The sequence below is a fragment of the Mastomys coucha genome, unplaced genomic scaffold, assembly GCF_008632895.1.
Source record: "Mastomys coucha isolate ucsf_1 unplaced genomic scaffold, UCSF_Mcou_1 pScaffold21, whole genome shotgun sequence".
Classification (NCBI taxonomy): Eukaryota; Metazoa; Chordata; class Mammalia; order Rodentia; family Muridae; genus Mastomys; species Mastomys coucha.
The window spans coordinates 132,875,463-132,893,114 of NW_022196904.1; the positions used below are offsets into that span (position 1 = coordinate 132,875,463).

The following is a 17,652-nucleotide window of genomic DNA, read 5'->3' on the forward strand; positions in this document are numbered from 1 at the left end:
CTCAAACTGTCCAGTTTCAGCCTCCTAAGTGACAATCAGCAGCTGGATTTCTTAGCTGAAAGTCCTGCTTCCTCTCATGTCACCCATCAGGTCTGAATGTTAACACAAGCGCCCCCTTTACCTTATCATCAATGTCTGTGATATTCATGCAGTAAAAGACATCATACTGGAAGTAATCCCTCAGCACCCGCCTCAGGATGTCGAAAGAGATGTAGGACCTGAAGCAGTGGACAGCAGAGTTCCCCAGTTGGCACACAGTGCCTGTTAGTTTGATATTGCAAGAACATGAACAAACTGACCACCCTAAAACTGAAAACACCCTCAAATAACAAGTTTTCTGAGCATCTACATGATGCCACAAAAACAAACTTCTGTGCTGTGAAATAACATTTCATGAACAAAACTGTTAAGAATTAAAATTACCTTTAGACTATGTATATAAGATGTATGTGAAATAAGTAAATGCTAAGTTTTAATATGGGTTCCATCCCCAAGATCTCCCATTTATATGAAAATAGATCAAAATCTGAAAACCTGCACCCTCAGCACTTCTGGACCAGGCACCTGGGCTAAAGAAATTCAGCTTGTTAGGGGCAGGCTCATAGCTTTTACCCCATCAGCCATCAACTCTTAAAAGTCACATCATTAACGTGTATATCTGTGTGGGTCAGGGAAGGGGTCACGGCTCACTACACCTTAGGTTTGCATGTCATGTATACATCACATGTCCACTGGGATAGAGACAGTGTCTGGGTAGATTCCAGGATGGCAACCATGGGTTCTGTGTACTTCCCCTTTCTGCTGCCTTCAGATCCCCAGCATGAGACCCACCTGGCATGTCCCATGTGAGACGCATCATAGACAGTCGGCCCGCAACAGTACCACGTCACCTTCTTCCCATCTTGAGGTATAAATACATCCTTGTTAAAAAACAAGGAATGCCATCACCAGAAACTCAAGACACTCCACAGCACAGCAAGAGGAGCCACAGATAGCAAGCTAACTGATGGCTGAGGGCCATTTATTTGTGAGTCAGAATCTGGCTTTGAGTTCACAATCCTCCTACCTCCACCTCCCAATACCTGGATGAAAGGCCTGAGCCACAATCAGCAAGACCCTCCTATCTCCTGTTTTACTGATAAAGTCATGGCATTCAGTAAGCTGTGTAGTGAGAGCCTGGTGAGGTGTCCTCACCCACTCCCTCTCTGGAACCTTCCTTCTTCTCCCCTTCCTTCTCCTTCTTCTCCTCCTCCTCCTCAGAGTTGCTATTATGAAAATGCCAGCTTAGCAAAAATTACAGCTAACAATACTAGCCTGAATCCTACCTGCTCTAGACAACCACCTTGGGAGATTGGCACTGATACCATCTTCTTCAGCAAGCCAAGGTCTATCCCTCCCAGAGGAGCCTGGCTTAAGGGCCAGAGCATCCAAATACTCAGACTTCTCTGGGGGTGTCACTGTCGGCGAGTTACATAAGCAGATGGGGCCTGTCCCAGACGTGTCTCCTGCTTGCTGAGCACGTGATCAAATACTCAGCCAGGGTGCTGGAGAGATGAGTGTACACTGCTTTGACGGACCTGAATTCAGTTCCCAGTACCCATGCTGGGTGGCTCACAGCCATCTGTAACTTCAGCTCTAAGGGGCCTGAAGCCTCTGGCCTCTGTGGGCACTGTATTCACATGCTCATACCTCCACATAGACACACATATATACACATAATTAGAAGTAAAACATAAAAAAATAAAAATACCCATTCCACAACTGAAGAGCTTTCTGAAGCCTGTGCCACTATGGGTGTGAGCTAAGTATAACAAACCATGAGGAATCCATCAGGTTAAGAGGCTGTACTGGCTTCCTGGCACATGCTGGGCTCCAACACCACCTGCTGGGTTTGCCACTTTGCCTAATCTTGGCTTAGGACAGTGTATGATAGCCAGCACTAGGCTTGGCTGTTGTGACCTTGAACACTCAGGCCTGGCCAATGCTGGGAGGCCAGCAGGCAGGCTTCCCCAAAGCATCGTGCACAAGGCATCTGTGTGCTAGTTTCAGAGCACAGCTCTGTCAGGCAGAGGAGTAACAGAAGATGCAGAGGCCATAGCACAGCACTGGAGTAACAGGAGGGCTCTGAGCCCACACTGAGGGAACACGGGAGCCATGTGGTTAACAGACTATGAGGTGCCCTGCAAGGGCACAGGCACCTTAACTTTCTTACCTTGTTCCGGGTGAGGCTATTGTACAGGCGAAGCCTGCAGGGCTCAGTCCCTGCTGGGGGAGACCACTGAGGCTGCACTCGCCGGCCTTTACCTGGAGGCAGAAAAACAAACGGGTCACATGGCAGCACCCAAATATAAGCGGGTCACCTCTGGGTTTCAACACCAGGGTTGAACAATGGCACTTGTGCTTTTGAGACAGATTCTCACTTTATAGCCTCAGCTGTTCTGGAACTTCCCATGTAGCTCAGGCTGGCCTCAGCCTCCTCAGTGCTGGGCTTAAAGGCATGTGGTTTGTGATTTTCAGTTCACATTCTACTGCTGCATCCCAACAAACAAGACTTCCACAGAGACTCAAGAACACCCACGTGGTATACCATGCACCTCCCACCACCCCTTGGCCATGCGCCCATCCCCATCTAGTCACACAATGCTGTCCATGCCTCTGGGTCTCTATAGGCTCTGATTATGAGGTGGCAGTGGCACTGCAACCCTGGTTGCCCCCAGCTCTCAGGATCCTTTGCCTGGGCAAGGTAAGAGTCTGTGGACACTTTGTGACACATAGGCCACCTCCAAGTCACTAGGTGCAACAAAGGTCAAGGTGAGAATGGCCTCCAGCCCCTGCTTGTCTCTGCCCTTGGCATCAAATCTGACTTGGCCCCACAGCTAGACTGACCCTAACCTCTGGATACAAGTCTGTTGCACCCCCACCCTGACCCAGGCTGGGCCACACTAGCTTGGCAGGCTCTTTCCCCAGCCTTTCTCCCAGGCAGTGCCTGTTCTCTAGATACCATTTGACACAGTCACTCCCTAGCATGTATCTGAGGCCTGAAAAAGTCTTTCCCTGAAGACAGACCTGTTTCTAGAAAGGCTGTCCCTAATCTGCATGCCTGGGTACTCTGAGATGTCACAGGGTGATGCTTCAAACCTCACAATCTCAGTCCAGAAGAGCTGATGGAAGCCCACCAGGAAGGACCACCATGTGATCATCCACAGCCTGCCCATGCTCTGTCGGGCAAACCTGCCCTCCTCCTTAGTCCTGCCGAGAGCCAGGCCCTGTGTTGCTCTCCTATGCAGGTCTGCGAGTATGGATGGATCTCACTGGGCCACCTGTGGCAGACCGCAATGCACCTTGGTGTCCAGTCCCTCAGCCCCCGCTCACCTCGGCTGAGCAAGGTGGAAAGTCTTGAGCTGACCTGGCCCTGGTCTTCTCTCACCATGGACACTTTTCTTGCCTCTGGCCACTTCTGACTCTTGTGCAAAATTGATTATAAGTGACACCATATCTTGGCAAGTCTACCTGTTGATTCTGCTTTAAGAGTCACAGAGAAATTTGTTATGGGCACAGGTCATCTCCAGGCCCCATTCTTGCTCAGATCACACTAGACAGAATAAAAGAGACTGGTAGGTAATTAACTGGCTAAGGATAAGGGGAAGGACCATCACTGCATGGGAGTAGATGAGGGAGGTGACATCGGTCAGCAATAAGCAGGAGCTCCTTCCTCCAGGTAAGTGTGGGATCCCATCACAAGTAGGCATAGGCTGGGATGGAGGAGAACTCCAAACCTTCACCAGACACCAAGCATGGTCTCAGCTTACCCTGAGCACACTAGCACCTGACCAGGAAGTATCTCACAGTGATGCAGGATTCTGAAACTGTCCTTCCTCAAAAGACCCAAAGATGACACCAAAAATGGAAGTGCTGCTGGATTCTCACAAGAAGAGACACTACCAAGGGCTGCTACACGGAAGGCTGCCACAGCCCCACAGTCTGTGACAGGCTTTAAGCTCATCTGGCAGAGACACATTCTGGATTGGAAAAAGGTGCAACACGGCAAGATACACAACAGCCTGCCTTGCACAGGTTCTCTGGGTCAGCAGAGCACTCAGGTGAGGTTGTTAGGCTCCCCCTGAACGGACAACCCAACAACCCACAGCAGTTTCCCAGGTGTTGACAGCCTGTTTAGGTTTCTTCTGAAACAGTCCCACTCCAGGCCAGGCACCCATGGTGGCATGGGTCCTGGTACTGAAAGTGTCACTGATTACAAAACAGGCAGCTTTGTAAAACAGACAGCACAGGATGCAAGAGGCTGGAGGTCCAAAGACCTCCAGCAACGGCCAGCCCCAAGAGTGTGAGGTAATATAGGAGCTTGAGCCCCATGTCCAGGTGAGAGCCCTTAAGCAAGCTCAAAGCCCTAGGATGAAGTGGCCCTCCATGCTGAACCACACGGGGTGACAAAGGATCGGGGGAAGTGGGCTGGCTCCTCAGAAGGGAAATCTGAAGGCTAAAAATAACTTATAGACATTTTCCATGTTTGAGAGGATACTTTGCTGCTAAAGGCCTCAGCCTTGAGAAGGCAAGGGTGATGAAGACAAGATGTGACAGTTTTATGCATAGAGCAGCAAGCAGTAAGAATGGTGGGCTATGTTTTAGACTTGAAGTGAGGAAGTGCTCTCTCTCACTTGGAGGGCATGCTTTAGAAGACACCCAGGACAGGGAGAATTCTAATCGTCATAGCTGTGTGGAGGCAGACACTGGACTCTGGAGCCTGGGCCTGCCAAAAGCCAGTAAACGGTTACGGGCCACCCAGCTGCAGCCTCCTTCTCCCCCAGCCATGCTGATGCATGTTTCTACTTAAGAGATCTGATCTAATACATTTTCTTCACAAGATTACATGGTCCTCATGGCCCTGTGGGCAGCTATGGGGCTAGAGGAAGCAGGACAACCCTGTTAGTGTTGTCCTTGGTCCATCTTCCATTCAACAGCATCCCTCAGAGAAGCCTCAGTAGATAGTGGCTACCTGTAGTGGGAGGCCCTTCTCTTCATGGGTCATGAGGCCCCTGTGAAGCAATGCTCTGCTGTGTCCACTGGCACGGATGTGTCTATTTGGCTCTTCCCAGGACCATAAATGAAGCCTAGATGGCTGGCTGTTGAGGCCAGGGCTCGTCCCTGATCTCCTTCCTACTGTCATAACTTGGAGTTGGGGCACAGTGTTCAATCTGACTCCCTGCAACCTTTGAAGAAGACACCTGGTGCTACCTGTGACATCTGGAACACAGTTGACACTCAGGACATAGTGCTGGACCCAGGAATAGCAGAGGTCCAGGAAGACTATCTATGCAGCCACACCTCCTAGGCTGGAGCAGGGTTTTACTTGGGATAATCCAGAAAACTGAAGACATCGCCTGATCCTAGGAGACCCTTCAACATGCTCCAAGTTCCAAACCCAAGCCTGCAAAGCCCCAAGGAGGCCACCAGCAGGGACTACCATAAGTCAGCACTCAGCCCTCGCCACATAAAGGAGAAGTGTATTACATCAAGGGAATCTGGGGCTCAAGGGCCTCAGGCAACTTCAGAAAGGAGCACCCACAGACGGGAGCACTCCCATATGGCTAGATCAAGATGACAAACCATCTCCCCATCCTAACAACTGTGCCCACAGCAGCACCCACAGACATGACTGACTTCATCTCAAAGCAGATAGGAGACTTACGTGTTTTTTGAAAGTTCACTATCACTGAATACAGCTCCAACATTTAGTGACATTGCACCTGAAGAGAAACAAATGTAGCCTATGGGACTAAAGACAAGAACCATGAGCCACTACCATCAGATCATTAGTGGGACCCCCAAGACAGGCCTGGAGCAGCATCCAGTGTGGCCCTGAAGTGGTCCCAAAGGTGGCGCTGAGCCATAACATGTTGACTACATGACTTCATCAGACTAGACCCAACAAGCATGGCTTCTGCCCCACAGGAACACTTGACTGAAATATGGAGGTGAGTCTCCAGCAGGATATCCACTGCCCTGTAGCACCTCATGTCCTTGACCTTGGAGCACAGGTTCACTGCTGTTACTCACTTGCTTGAAGCCTGCAGGGCTCTCCTCTGCCTTGGGAGCCACCCAGGAGCGCTTCTATGTGCCTGAACCACCGAGCCACGTGGAAGAGCCTTGAATCAGCAGGAGGGGCTGAGAGCTGCCTGAACACGTCCACATCTGCCTGGGATAGGGAGTACCCCTGGATATAGCTACGCGTGCTGAGGTGTTGGTCCAGGGCCTGCACCCTGGCTGCCTCGTCACTAATGCTCAGAATGGACCTGTAGTCGACAGCTGCAAAGACAGAGGGCACAGGATGTCAGGCCAGAGGGCAGGCAACCCATGACATCAGGCAGGCAGGCAAGCAAGCAGGCAGAAGAAGAGCACATGTCAGGCAAGCGAGTAGGGGAGATGCAACATCAGACAGGGCAGGCAAGAGGGCATGGGATAGAAAAACGAAGAGGTCACAGGATGTCAGGCATGCACACAGAAAGCTGCCAAGAAACAAGAGCCAGACAGCTGTGTTTGTCAAAGCCCTTTCCTGCATGTCAAACATCCAGAAAAGGAAGGACCACAGGGTGGGCATGCGGAGAAGTGGCTGGCAGGAGGATGGCAAGCTGACAGTGGAGCAGGTCAGGTTCCCTCCTCGAGCCTTAAGGAAAGGCTTCACATGTATACTGAGGTGGTCTGCAGTACCATGAGTGATGTTAATGCCAGGGATTGTGTACTTTAAAATGACTAACTTGGGTCAGGCATTTTTGATGTACACCTTTAATTCCAGCAGAGACAGAGGCAGGCGAATCTCTGGGAGATGTAGCTCAGAGTACTCACTAGCAAGTATAAGGCTCTGGGTTTGATGCCCAGCACCACAAAATAAACTAATCAATTAATAAAATGGCTACTTGTATGCTACAGAGAGAGCAGCAGCTGAAGAGCCCTCAGCATATGACATGGACATGCATATGCCTGCAGACTGGAACAAGCATGGCTTCCAGAAGCGAAATACCATATCTTTCCCTAGGTTCTCCAAACCCACTAAGAGTGCTTGGGGCTGCCAGGAGGAAATGTTCTGAGGACACCTGACCCCTCCGCTGGGGCACTTGCTATAAAGGGTGTAACAGCTATGACTGCCATCACCCACACCCCTGAGAGTGGATAGACTCCAGGCAGTGTTCTGCACGAGCTCCAGGAGGACAGAACTCTTCCAGCTTCTATCGTGGCTGGACTTTTACATCATGTCCTATCTAGTTTTATGTCAACTTGGTGTAAGCTAGTCGTTTAGGAAAAGGGAACCTCAGTTGGGAACCTTCTGCCACCAGAACGGCCTAGGAGCAAGCCTGTGGCATATTTTCTGAATTAGTTATTGAGAGCTAGCCTATTGTGGTGCCATTCCAGGGTAGGCAGTCCTGGGATGTGTAAGAAAGCAGGCTGAGGAAGTCCTGAGGAGCAAGCCAGGTTCCTGCCCTGTTTTGAGTTCCTACCCTACTTCCTTCAGCGAATGTCACCTGAGAGTTGAAGAAATAAACCCTTTCTTCCCCAGGTGTTTTTTGGTAATGGTATTCTATCACAGCAGTAGAAACCCTAGGACACACTGCAAGCCTTGTATCTTTCCCTTAGTGCTCAGCCCTTAGTACACACCTTTAATTCCAAGCAATGAAGGTAGAGTTAGTTTGTAGAAGGATGCATCCATGTTTGAAAATGATGTCAAGTTGTATGGCAGACACAGTGATGAAGCAGACAAAGATTTGACAGAATAGGATATGCCCAACTCTCACAAGAAGAGAGAGGAAAGAGAAGCTCCTTAAGGGGCAGCGCTGAGAGAAAAAAGGGAGGAGGCAATTTTACCAGGAGAGTTTTACAGAGACAGGTGAAGACAGAATGAGCCAGAAGATTAGAACATAGTGCCAAAGTTAGTATGAGGCCAAGCAGAGCTACTCAGGAGAGGCCAAGAGAGAGAAGGCAGATTGAAACAGTCAGCTTGGAGAGGAGTTTGAGCCAGAATAGCTGAGTTGAACCAGCCAGCTAGTTCAGAAGGAACTATAAAGAGTGAGCTTATTCAGCAGTAAGTCTCAGACTGAAAACATTCTAGGCCTAGATTAGTAGACCGAGGCAGTAAGCCTCGTGATAACAATTACTGCAGGAGAATAAAAGTTACTTTTACAATTCCCAGTTTCAGTTTCCTTTCTTTCTTTAAGCAAGGGGCTCTCAGGACCCAGTTGTGGGCTTTGAAGAATAACAGCTCCTTGTTCCAGCCCCTCAGCCAAGGTGAAAGAGCTAGATCTGGGCCTTCTGCTCTATCAAGAGGGCCCTCCAACTGCATTCTCATGACACTGTCTCCAGACCACCTGACCTGAGTGGAATGAGCAGGACAGACATCTTTTCCCAGGTAAAGAGGCTACCCAAGAAGACAGTCCCACCTAGCAGTCCCTGAGCACCACGGAGCCATGCCCAAGAGAACTCCAAATATTTTACTTCATAGCTCGTTTTCCTAAGTACCCACGGGGTTCCCTAATGATAATTGCAATGGCCAGTGTTGGGAAATAGCACCGGGCTGCAGAGCGCTTTGGGAGATGGGCCTGGCCAGCAGGTTAAGCACCTGCCCTCTTCAGAAGGAACCACACTTAATAACACCAGAAGGCCTCATAAAGCCTTGGAGCACTAAGTGCAATTACACTTAACATGCTTTACCAACCTCTGGCAAAAAGCCAGCACCAGGCTTGCTGCTGTCATTACTGTAATTGCTCCTGCATTACGATGATTGTAATCATTGAAGTACTCCAGAGGCTCCCTGGAGGAATGTGCCAGACCACAGGATCCCAAAGGCTCCGTGGAGTGCAGCCCAGACCACTGTGAGGAAGCAAAGCCTGGCCAGGTGTGAAGGGGAACTGAGAATGTGTAAGGTGGTCCAACTGGAGCTGTGCAGACAGTCCTGGAGGAAATGTCTAGAACAGGGGAGCTTTCTCAGGGGAGTTGGTTAAGCCACCCTCCAGCTGTTCATTGCTTGACAACAAAAGAATTCCTCCCAGGCCCACTCTGTAAATTTGATGTCACCAGGACCCTTCACACATCACTCGCAAACTAAAACTACTCTGCCTCCACAGAAGGGCAGACCTGCAGCTCATCCCCTGAACATACAAAGGGCAGAGCCCTCTGGTGGTGGGACTGTCCCAAAGGTGGACAGTAACTGACACAGCCACGGACTCTGCCAAACAGCCACTGAGACTGCACAGGAGCTCGCATTCAGCACAATGAAGAAGCAAACGTCACTTCCAATGACCCATAGTCCTAATATGTGGAAGGCAGCATCCTGCCTGGCTCTTCCCACCAGCCTTCATACCTGTCCCTAACCCCTTTCAAGTACACTGGAAGAAAGCATTTGTCGGAGCAGCCCCCTAAGCTCCCAGAAGGTAAGCCTTGACATGACAGGGGGCTACATCGTCACTTGCTCTTGACCTTCTGTCTACTACAGCCACTATTGCTAAGTGTCCCTCAAAGCCCTCACCTTGCAGATGTCCCAACAGTAGCCACACCTGCAGATTGTTTCCTCCCTGCAAAAGCATCCCTAGGGCCCTCTAGCTGTTCCTGCTTCTCCTTTCCCATATGTTTTCTATGGGGTTCCCACTCTACTGCCACCAAGAGCTGCTGCTCAAGATGCTAGAAGCTCATATATTCAGAGGCTACTGCCATGAATAACATCCCAGGAACATAAGTCCACAGATAAGCAAATATCTGTATCCTTCTAAAAGGCCTATTTTGAACCGGGAGGTGGTGGCACACGCCTTTAATCCCAGCACTTGGGAGGCAGAGGCAGGCAGATTTCTGAGATCGAGGCCAGCCTGGTCTACAGAGTGAGTTCCAATACAGTCAGGGATATACACAGAGAAACCCTGTCTTGAAAATCCAAACACAAAAAACAAACAAAAAAGGTCCATTTTGGCAGCGCCTTGGAGGTCCCATGGATCTGTGTCTTGCTTCAACAGTGTTTGGACGGAACAGATCGGGGACTTCCACTTTATTAGCTTCCAGCCACCTTACAAGTCTCTCCAATCGCAGCCTCTGGGACCATCTCCTCACTGCCTTCGGCTCCTAAGACCAGCCAGCACTATCTTTGAGATTAGCCCCATATTCCAGATCAGCCATGACCTCTCAGATTTGTCAAAACTATTCCACCGAAGTGGAAGCTGCCATGAACCGCCTGGTCAACTTGCACCTGCAGGCCTCCTACATCTACCTGTCTCTGGGCTTCCTTTTTGATCGGGATGATGTGGCTTTGGAGGGTGTAGGCCACTTCTTCTGCAAATTGGCTGAGGAGAAGCACGAGGGCACCAAGCGTCTCCTCAAGTTGCAGAACAATCGTGGGGGCCGTGCACTCTTCCAGGATGTGCAGAAGTCATCTCAAGATGAATGGGGTAAAACCTAGGAGGCCATGGAAGTAGCCTTGGCCCTGGAGAAGAACCTGAACCAGGCCCTCTTGAATCTGCATGTTCTGGGTTCTGCCCGTATATAGACCCTCACCTCTGTGATTTCTTGGAAAGCCACTTCCTGGATAAGGAGGTGAAGCTCATCAAGAAGATGGGCAACCACCTGACCAACCTCTGTAGGCTGGCAGGGCCACAACCAGCGCACACTGGCCTGTCCCAGGCATCTCTGGGCGAGTATCTCTTTGAGCACCTCACTCTCAAGCACGACTAGGAGGCCTCTGTGCCTTCCAAGGGGCTCCCCCTTCTGCTCTGCACCAGTCAGCCTCAGGACCTCCACCTGAATGAATCTCTCAAGCCACTAGGCAGCTTTGTAACTACCCTGGAGCCTCTCCCAAGTCTTGGACCAAGTAAAAATAAAGCATTTTGAAACAGGGGAAAAAAAGGGGGGGTCTATTTTGCTGTTTTCTACCTCCTATACCTGGAAACTGGAACCAACCTGGTCATTCTAAGAGATTCTGAAAAAGAGTTTCTGCATGGTAGCTGAAGTCCCTGCACCAAGGGGTACCTGGCCCTGTCTCTAGCTGTGGTAATGGCAGACTGAATCACTTCACTTCTCTAGTCTTCAGGGTGCTCATCTACACTGGAAGGGTCACACAGAACACAGGTGCCATTACAGTTGCACTGGGACTTGTACTGAGGCAGAGTACATGTTAGGTATGATTAGGAAGACTATGTGATTAAACTATGGGAAAAATCTAGCATCTGAGATGAGTTCCACCTATCAGAGGTCCTGAAATAAGCCTGCTATCCCATACTCTGAGTGACATTGTGCCCCATGTCATTCAGAGCTTCGGCCACCTTCTGAGAAAACAGGAAAGGAAAAGCAAGTCACCCAGATGCCCTCAAAGATGCCCTCTCTGTTCTGTGGCTTTCCAGCTCCTGAGTGGCTTTATGTTGTTTGAGACAGGATCCCATGTAGTCCAGACTGGTCTCAAACTGGTAATCCTCTTGCCTCATCTCCCAGGGTGTAAGAATTACTGATGTGGACCCACACATAGCTTTGTTGGATTTGAGGAAAGTGGCTATCTTCCCTGAGTCTCTTTTTTCTTTATTTCTTTTTTGTTAATTTGTTTAAGACAAAGTTTCACTATGTATCTATTATTTATGACGGGCCTCTAACTTGCTACTTAGACCAGACTGGCTTTGAATTCCCAGAGATCCCCTTACCTCTGCCTCTGGAGCACTAAAATTACTGAATGACAGGCACATGCCACCACACCCAACCACCGCCCATTCCTGGATTTTCATGGTGCCCATTCCTGGATTTTCGTGGAAGTTCTGACTCTTAGGTCATCTTCCCTCAGGACTTGTCATCTCCCTTGAGATCTGTACACCATATATACGTTTTTATTTAAAAGCCAAAGAGGGCCAGGTGGTGGTGGCACACGCCATTAATCCCAGCACTTGGGAGGCAGAGGCAGGCGGATTTCTGAGTTCGAGGCCAGCCTGGTGTACAGGGTGAGTTCCAGGACAGCCTGGGCTATACAGAGAAACCCTGTCTCGAAACAAACAAACAAACAAACAAAAAAAGGCCAAAGAGGAAGCTAGACACAGTGTTTTGATACCTGCCATCCCTGTAGGAGACAGAAGGATCAGGAATTCCAGCCTGGGCGATATGAAACTCTGTCTCGATTGGATGGATAGATGGATGGATGGAGTCGCAGAGTCTCATTCTTGACAGACCTGGTCCTTACACACCAGGCACTGTTCCAGGTTCTTCCTATGAACTCATTCAATGACTATACCACCCTCAGTGGCAGGAAACATTTCCTGTATTGTGAGTATGGGCACAGTTGTGATCTTAGACCTGTTGGGCAGCTCAGGGTGGAGCTGCTGGCCATGCTGCTGTGTTATAGTCGTCTAGGCGGACCCCTATATGCTGCTGTAGGTGGTGAAGCAGCTAGAATCTAGGCCTGTCAGTTGAGTGGAATGCTGGAATACAAAGCTAGGTACCACTATCACTAGGAACATGCTAAGCAGTCTTGTCACTTGAGTATTCAGGTGATCAGAACCACCTACCTAGAACCCAGCAAGGCCACAGGAACCACAGAGCACCACAGGATGCCTGAGAGATCTTGCTTGGTATACCCTAAACTGGAGACAGGTAACTGAGAAGTCAGAACTTACATCTAATTTCTGCCTTCATCACAGAGACTAAACCCGACACCAAGCATTCCGCCACTGAAGGCTTGCTTCTGATCTTTCAGGATATGGACCAAGGTCTCTGCTCTTTCTAAAACCCACTTGCTAAAAAGACATTGAGAAAAGACACTGCTCTTCAGAGATCTGCCAAGGCCCAGGTCTACACTGGGGTGACATAAGTGACTGCCTTCTGAGGGAGTCTCCCAATTGGTAATAAAGTAGGTTGCCAATGATGCTCTGAGAGTGATGCTCTGAGTGGACAGGTCCCTGTGGTGACTTCTGACCACACTGGAGATTAAAGCCTTCATAAAACCCCAAGCTCTTTCATGTATGTGTACATGGAGTCCTTGCTTCCTCTGCCCTACTTCCCTAAGTACCAACCTCGTGTGCCCTTCCGCCCACCTGCTTGGGCAAAAGACCAAAACAATCTTTGGGCCTTTGCCTCACCCCCAAAGTCCAGCCAGGGCAGAAGGAGGGAGAGGTGAGGTCTCATCCAGACCCCAGCTGGAGTCAGGCTATTTGATTCAGGACCATCTCTCCTACTGCTGAGTATCCAAGGCGACTAGCCTTAACCCAATCATGAAATTGAAGCGGAGGAAGGGGGGAGCTTACAAAACAGGAGTCAGGTCCTAGTATGCAGTACTCTAGCTTCATGGAGTCATGGCAGCCACCCCCAGGTCCTGGTCTGCCACTGTCCTCTGAGATGCTGGCCATCCTCAGGGCTTTGCTTTGGCACTGCTCACTTGGGCCACAGCTGTCCCCACAGTCTTACCTGAGAACCCCAGAGCCCTGGACTGGATACTACCCACCTGAGGATCCATCTCTGGCCACTCCAGCTACTGCCAAATCCAGATCTCTAGCCTGTCACTGCTCACCTGGGCATGCACTGTTCCTAGAGTCCTGACCTAGCCACTGCCCCACCAAAGAGCCTCCGCTCTAGAGCCCTAGCTGGTCACTTCCCGCTCAGGGATCCTCTGCCCAACAGCCTTTGCCTGCCACTGCCCATTTGGGTCATCGCTACCCTCAGATCACTGGTCTGGCACTGCCCACTTAGTCCATGCCTTTCCCCACAGACCCGACCTGGGCACTGAGTCCCTGGATTAGGTTGCCCCCAACTCCAGCCTCGCTTGGCATTACCCACTCGTTCCACTTCTATCGCCACAGCACCGGCCTGGGCACTGTCTCCTTGGACCATGCTGCCCACACAGCCCCAGCCTGGTATTGCCCACTCGGGCCATGCGGTCCCCAGAGCCCCACAGTCATCCCGCAAACCTCACCCTGCTCCGCGGAGGAACCTGCCATCACTGGGAATCAAGAACCACGGCTGCCGCCACAGACGCTTTCCAGAATCTGATGCAACCGCGGCACCGGAAGTCCCGCCCCACCAGTCATCTTCCGGGCACGTCCTGTAGCTAGGCAACTGCAAACTGACGCCGGCGTGGGGCATGATGGGAGAATACTCTGATTTAAGCGGGCGTGGAACTTAACTCGTGGACACCAAAGGGCTCAGCCAGTGAGGAGCTCTAACCCGGGCTGCTGAAGAGGGCTGGGAGGGGCGGGACCAGGGGCCCTGGGGACCAGGGACGGAACGAGGGAATGGGAGGGGCGAGGAACTGGGTAGAGGGGCGGGGCGAAGCGAGTAAAGGTTAAGGAGATGCAAGGAAGGGGCGTGGCAAGGGACTCAGCGAATTGAGGGGCTGGGAAGACGCTGTTGTCTGAGACACTCTCCAAAAGGCCACAAAGCCAGGAAACAGGTGGATCCTGTTACACATTCTTAAATCCTTTTCTTTCCTGTGTGTATGATGTCGCCTCCCAAGACACTCCATCAGAAGGAGGTTTGTGAGAAGAAATGAAAAGAATTATTTTAAAAACATAGCCAGTTATATAGTGAGACCCTGTCTCAAAATATTTTTTTAAAAAAAGCTCGGTTTTGAGGTTGGGAGATGGTTCAGTGGTCAAGAGCACGGCTGCTCTTCTGGAGGACGCAGGCTTGATTTCTAGCACTCACAACTGCTCACAATCGATTGTAACTGCAGTTCCAGGGGATCCTAACCCTCTCTTGGCCTTCGTGGGCTTTGCATGCATGTGGTGAAAAAAATGTGTGTGTGTGTGTGTGTGTGTGTGTGTGTGCGCGCGCGTGTGCGTGTGCGCGTGTGCGTGTGCGTGTGTGTGTGTGTGTGTGTGTGTGTGTGCAGGGAAATAAATACAATGAAAATAAATAAGGCAAAAAAAATATAATATATATATGTTTTGCAATTGTGGTCTTAATCCTGGAAACTCAGGAGTCAGATCTCAGTGAGTTCCAGGTCAGCCATGGCTACATTAAGGAGACTCTGTCTCAACATAAATAAATAAATAAAATGAAAAATACACGGTAATATATATTGTTTGGTTATGGACCCTGGAACAAGGGGCTGAGGTGCAAATTTTATATTTCAAAGCAGACCTGGCCTTCAGGTTCTCCCAGCATTCCTCATTCCCTACTTGGCATACCCATGCCCCAACCCTGAACTTTCCAGCTCAGGGGTTGGACTGCCCTTCCCCAAGAGGCTCCTCCCTATATAATCCAGATGTTTTTGTCTTCCTCATTTCTCCTTCTCCTTGTTTTCTCCCTCTGTGCCTGTCTTTCGTCTTTCTCTTTTTCTCTCCTCCCCCACCATGGTGACTTCCCTGGCCTCAGTCCTTAGGGCCAATGAACTTTCGCCTGAGAGTGTAACTTCCTAATAAACCTGCCTATATGTAGTCTAATCTGACTTGAATTGGCTCATTTCACAGGCAGCAGAGAAATAACCTATCACATAGATCTTAGTTAGGTTTTTACTGCTGTGAAGAGACACCATGACCAAGGCAACCCCCTATTTCTTTTTTAATTGGATATTTTCTTTATTTACATTTCAAATGTTATCTCCTTTACCGGTTTCCCTCCCTCCTGGAAACACCCTATCACATTCTCCCTCCCCTTGCTTCTATGAGAGTGTTCCTCCACCCACCCACCCACCCACTCCCACCTCCTCACCCTCTATTCCCCTACACCGGGGCATCTATAGAGCCTGCATAGGACCAAGGACCTATCCTCCCACTGCTACATATGCAACTGGAACCAAGTGTACTCTTTTGTTGATGGCTTAGTCTCTGGGAGCTCTAGGGAGTCTGGCTGGTTGATACTATTATTCTTCCTATAGGGTTGCAAACCCCTTCAACTCCTTCAGTCTCTTCTTCTCTATTAGGAACCCTGAACTGAGTCCAATGGTTGGCTGCTAACATCCACATCTGTATTTGTAAGGTTCTGGCAAGGCCTCTCAGGAGAAAGCCAAATCAGGCACCTTTCAGCAAGCACTTCTTGGCATGCACAGTAGTGTCCGGGTTTGATAACTGTATATGGTACAGATCCCCAGGTGAACAGTCTCTGGGTGGCCTTTGCTTCAGTCTCTGCTCAACACTTTATCTCTGTATTTGTTCCTGTTCGTATTTTGTTCTCCTTCTAAAACAGACCGAAGCAGCTACACTTTGGTCTTCCTTCTCATCGAGCTTCATGTGGTCTGTGAATTGTAACCTGGTTACTTGGAGCTTTTGGACTAGTACCCACTTATCAGTGAGTGCATACCACGTGTGTTCTTTTGCGATTGGGTTACCTCACTCAGGATGATATTTTCTAGTTCTATACATTTGCCTAAAAATTTCAAGAACATTTGTTTGGGATTGACTTACAGGTTCAGAGGTTCTGTACATTCTCATCAAGGCAGGAGCTGAGGGTTCCACCTCTTCATCTGAAGGCCACTAGAAGACTGGCTTCCAGGCAGCTAGGATGAGGGTATTAAAGCCCAAACCCATGGTGACACACCTACTCCAACTAGGTCACATCTCCTAATAGTGCCACTCCCTGGGCCAAGCATATACAAACCATCACAAAACACACACATATACATATTAAATTGATCAGAACATATATTGCTAACTTCACAACTTTCTCAAAAATATTGTATTTTTACTGCCAGTACTTTATTTTCTATTTAAAGTTTTTGAGATTTTATTTATTTTTATTTATGTGTAGAAATGTTTTGCCAGCATGTACATCTGTTCAGTGCCTGAGGAGGCCAGAAGAGGGCAACAGACCCCCAACAATTAGAACTAGAGATACCAGTAGTTGTGAGCTGCCATGGGAGTCCTGGGAACCAAACCCAGGTCCACTGGGAGAGTAGCCAGGCTCTTAACTGCTAAGCTGTTTCTCCAGCCCGATAACACCAGTACTTTCAAAACCAAAGTCCAAAGTGTATGTAACAGGGCCCCAGACTTTAGCACAATTGACTCCATGATGAAAGCACCATTCAGGCTGCAAAACTCAGCATGTAGACAGTACACCAGCTAAATGAAAACTAGGGCCTAAGCCGTCAGGATCCATACAAGTTTGGGAAAGTCTCCAAATGTACTAACCTTGATTTATAACTTCTGTAGCTCGGCTTCTAACTGTTCTTGTTAACTATGTCAACCCAAAACATGGTTTTTGTGCTTAAAAGCTTATCCTAAGAAAGACTCAGTGCTACATTGGAATCCTGAACACCCAGTGTAGCTGCTGGCCAGCTAATAAAGATTCTCTGTTGTCTTAAACTCTCATGTCTAAGCAGTCTTCTCTGGTTAATCACACAACAGAGAGCAGGATGGTGGCACATGCTTGCAAACCAAGCACTTGGGAAACTGAGGAAGGAGGATTACCACAAATTTGAGGGCAGCCTAGGCTACATAGTTCCAGGCTAGCATCAGCTAAGAGCAGGATTCTCTTTTACAAATTAAAAACAAAACAAAAAACAGCTACCGATGCCACGCCCACTCGTCTACTCCAGTAAAATCTGCAATATCGGGGGTAAAAGCTTGATTAAGGACAAGAGGTGTTATGACTTCAAAGGGAGTTTGTGCCTACTGGGTATTCAATCAGTTGGCATCTCCTAACTCAGATGTGTTCTAGATTAGTCTTTCCAATTGTCAACACACCTTCTTATTTAGGCAT

The 17,652-nt window shown here is 49.3% G+C and overlaps 1 protein-coding gene and 1 pseudogene across 2 annotated transcripts in view; one reads left to right on the forward strand and one right to left on the reverse strand.

Annotated features, from left to right (window-relative positions):
• Cars1 (cysteinyl-tRNA synthetase 1) overlaps positions 1–14,036 on the reverse strand; it is a 44,347-nt gene extending 30,311 nt beyond the window's left edge. The window contains exons 1-5 of one of the 2 annotated variants that reach the window (XM_031388985.1): positions 13,928–14,036; positions 6,073–6,321; positions 2,213–2,304; positions 832–920; positions 122–218 (exon numbers count right to left, since the gene is read on the reverse strand). In XM_031388985.1, coding sequence (XP_031244845.1) covers positions 122–218; positions 832–920; positions 2,213–2,304; positions 6,073–6,321; positions 13,928–13,952 — 552 coding nt within the window. In that variant the 5' untranslated portion in view covers positions 13,953–14,036. The remainder of the gene's footprint in view (positions 1–121; positions 219–831; positions 921–2,212; positions 2,305–6,072; positions 6,322–13,927) is intronic. The other variant, XM_031388986.1, reaches the window with a different exon arrangement.
• Positions 10,166–10,719, forward strand: LOC116103267 (annotated as a pseudogene).
• Positions 14,037–17,652: the final 3,616 nt, after the last annotated feature.